Source organism: Tubulanus polymorphus, chromosome 1, assembly GCF_964204645.1.
Source record: "Tubulanus polymorphus chromosome 1, tnTubPoly1.2, whole genome shotgun sequence".
Lineage (NCBI taxonomy): Eukaryota > Metazoa > Nemertea > Palaeonemertea > Tubulaniformes > Tubulanidae > Tubulanus > Tubulanus polymorphus.
Genome location: NC_134025.1, coordinates 26,923,620 through 26,927,244, shown reverse-complemented (window position 1 = coordinate 26,927,244; position 3,625 = coordinate 26,923,620). Strand labels below are relative to the sequence as shown.

The 3,625-nt window shown below is 37.3% G+C and overlaps 1 protein-coding gene across 1 annotated transcript; it reads left to right on the top strand.

The window, feature by feature from the left end:
* On the top strand, positions 1-2,225 carry LOC141914893 (uncharacterized). Its single transcript, XM_074806232.1, has 3 exons — positions 1-947; positions 1,036-1,207; positions 1,326-2,225. The coding sequence occupies exons 1-3, from the start codon at positions 186-188 to the stop codon at positions 1,589-1,591; spliced, it is 1,200 nt and encodes a 399-aa protein (XP_074662333.1). The 5' UTR covers positions 1-185; the 3' UTR covers positions 1,592-2,225.
* Positions 2,226-3,625: the final 1,400 nt, after the last annotated feature.

Genomic DNA, 3,625 nt, shown 5'->3' with positions numbered 1-3,625 from the left:
GAAATATCCATAACGCAGTTAGTAACGGTACCAATGTTGTTGTGAAGGAATTTTGTCGGTGAGGTGATTGTTTATTGGATTTATCGGTTAGGAACTCTAGTCAACGACGTACATGTACGTGGTAAGTGTAAATAAACTACAGAGTACAAATATTTACCTCGATAATATTCGCATTCATCCAAGAAATGGAAGGTAGTAATCATTTTCATGACCGCGATCCCGTCACTGGACGGTGTCATCAGTGTGATAAGCGGAAAATCAGAGGCTATGAGGCTGAACATGCCAGGAAATTAGGCAAACCTCTTCCACCGTCAAAGGCTGGGACGAAAGACTGGAAAACCTACTTTCATACTCTAGAAGCTGCGAACGAAATGGATCGTAGAAGAAAAAAGCCATCAAAGCAACCGGAAAGACCCGCAATGCCGAGTCGGAGTAGCAGTATTTCTAATTTACGAACGGAAAGCCAATTCATTGAACCAGACTACGAAGGAACAGATAGACGAGCTTCATCGCCTAATGCTCAGGCGGCTTCACCGATTTATATACAGATTGGACAGCCGTCTCCTTCAAAATCAGAACCACCACCAAATCCACCTCCACCGACAGTAGTTGTTCAGAAGACGCCAACACCACCACCGCCTCCAACACCGGTACAACCTCAACCACAGGTTATCATCGTGGAAAAAGAAGTACGCAAACCATCGCCGCCACCAGCATCACCGATACCACAAAAATCTCCCGATGTTCTCGTCGTTGAAGTTCCGAGGGAGCGCCCTAGATCTGCACCGACTAGGAAAATGAAGTCAAAGCCCAAACCACAGAAACCAGAAGTGTTGATCGTGGAACGGCCACGCAGTGCAAGGCCTATGACTCCAACTACGATTAGGGCGGATAACTCTCAATCCGTCACCAGAACCAACACAGTACGTACTGTTTCATCATCAAAGGTGAGTTTCAAGGGTAAGCATTATTTTCGTTTTATTTGTCTCAAATACACGCCACATACATAGGTGTTCGTCTTCTACTCATTCTCAGAGAAATGTTCTAGTAAAAAATCGGCCAGTACGAGGACAACTGTACAGTACACGAAATAGTCGTTATTTGGAATATGACGGAAGACGTCGATGCTGTTGCTGTTGTATCACATCTTTGATATTGGGCCTATTACTTGCTGGACTTATAGCTGGACTTGTGTATTGGAAATTAGGTAGGAATCTTCGTACTGTTTTTCGAATCTTCCCCTAACAATTTTATCGAGAAAATACTTTTCCATGCGGGGTTCCATCAGCCTATCACTTCTAATATTTGTTATCTATATTATATAGGGCTGGACTTTGTACAATCGATCCCTACACCTCGCAATTGGTGGGTTGTTGATGACTATAGTGGATGTAAGTTGGATCCAGTAACAAATACCACAGCAGCTGGATGCGTGAAAACAACAATTGTCATGGCGCCCAATAATTTCAGTGCTCCTCCAAGACCAACTCCAAGTTCGGGCGTCAGTCTGTTGGACAATAGTCATTGTATGATGATCTCAGTATGCGCGATCGTTCTTTGGTGTCTTTTGGTTCGATTTCAACTAGCCTAAAACTTTTAAATTCGCGAGTTCCTAATATACACCATACACAAGGAGAAGTTCTTCAGGAAAACCACAGAAAGAAAACTCATAAAAGTAATCAGCTTTTTAAATGAAGTATCGTAACACTTCTAGGAAGGTCTTTATTATAAGCAGAGATTGAAGTTTACATGACAAAATGGTATCGAAGCACTGTATATGTACAACTTGATTTCTACATTAAATTAGCACACGATGCTTCCAAAATCCATCTGTTTTACTATCAATATATTGTTAAACCATCTTATATTCGCACAAATGTAACCTTAATGATGCATTAGTATCTATATACACATATACCCGTATTCGTAAAAAATATACATTTAAATTGGTCATATTTATTCTATGACGATGGAAATCTGATTCTGACGCTAAAGCAGCGTTCCTCTGAAATTTAGGACCATGCAATAATATATTTGATTTCGCCGTTATTGATAGCGATGATTGAACAAGTTTTCGATTAGTGACCTCGATTTCCTCATTTCATGGATAAATAGTACTTTGATGGTTGTGAAAACGTTTATATTATTTTTTATACTTTTTCAAAAAAGAAATACGATTTTTTAAATATAATCTTACCGATATTCCTAAAAGGAAAACAATGTAGAATTTTTAAATTGTAAATATATACTATATTTGAATTCATAAATGAAAATAGGAATACTCCATATCATATCGTATTAATAATGTATTGAAAGTATGAAAAATTGTTTGAAATAGCAAACTTTTGAAATAGCATCGGTCTCCCCAAGATTGGAAGATATGTAACCAATAGCAATATATTTTACGCTACGATAAACGATAAAAACAAGACAGATTACCAGTATCAAACCGGTTGATTAAATTAAAATGTAAATAAAAAAGTAACAAAATAATTTTGTATTATATCATTATACCTGCCATGTGATTTGTTGAAATAGTGTAATGGCACATTATCACAATCAAGCAGCTCATATGTTCCCCCAAAATACTTATTATGAACAGGGTCTGATAAATAGGTGGCCATGGCACGGATTCTGTATATAACATCTCGATTCAGTTTACAGCACCAGTACGTCCACCACCAAACAAACCCATTAGCTTTACATCTGCACACCGGGAATTAGAAGAATTTGAGATTTCAATGCGAATATTTCCCGCTGATTCAAGAATTGTGCAACTGGTCAACCCGAGATGATCGTCACGGATCTACTTTCAGCTAGCTAGCTAGAGAACACAAATCGGAAGAAATCTAAAAAACCGACAAAATCTTTCGTTATAGTTACGTTATAAAAGAACAATAAATCCCACAGAAGCTTATTTTGTGCGCAGAAAGATTGATGTAGTTATCACCGTAAAGAGTGAGAAAGATATAGTGATGGTCTCTTGTCGAATCGAATCGAATCGACGAAAGACCCCTACCCGAGATTAAAAAAAATCACTTAACACGTAAATAAAAATCACCTACATAAGCCGCAGTGACGAAATTTATCAACAACTGATACATACCAACGTGACACTAAAATGGAAGAATTTATATCAACTTTTAATCAAATTCCAAGAAAATGTGATCTACTAGCCCGAACCATACATCTATATGTATATCTATATATATAACATGCACGGGTATGCTGGTACGCGTAATTTCATCTTTAAAAGGATGCACTTTTTCAAAAAAGAATCAACTACACGTATTCAGAAAACAGTAAGTTTAATAAATGAATCATTATTGGCAACTCACTGGAATGACACATTTACTAAGGAAATAAAAACCTAGATTGGAATATATTCATATCACAATCAACCACCAACATATGTTAGCAGTCATAATAAACGGAAGATATTTAACGTGATGAGAAATAGCAGTATGTACAATAAAAAGCATGCTTTCTTTTATAGTGTATCTCAAACTATAGATTGACCCACCGAAAATATTCATCGTGCTTGCCTAATAAAGAGGTAGACACACGGACGATAAGTTGTCTAGAATTGTGAAGATTATCAGCAAGTTTGGTTTCGATTTTGAAA

Bases quoted from the DNA above. Each gene is read 5' to 3' on its own strand.
- LOC141914893 (XM_074806232.1), top strand. From the start codon at position 186: ATGGAAGGTAGTAATCATTTTCATGACCGCGATCCCGTCACTGGACGG. The intron at 948-1,035 runs GTGAGTTTCAAG...ACTCATTCTCAG, and splicing joins GTACTGTTTCATCATCAAAG to AGAAATGTTCTAGTAAAAAA. The intron at 1,208-1,325 runs GTAGGAATCTTC...TATATTATATAG, and splicing joins ACTTGTGTATTGGAAATTAG to GGCTGGACTTTGTACAATCG.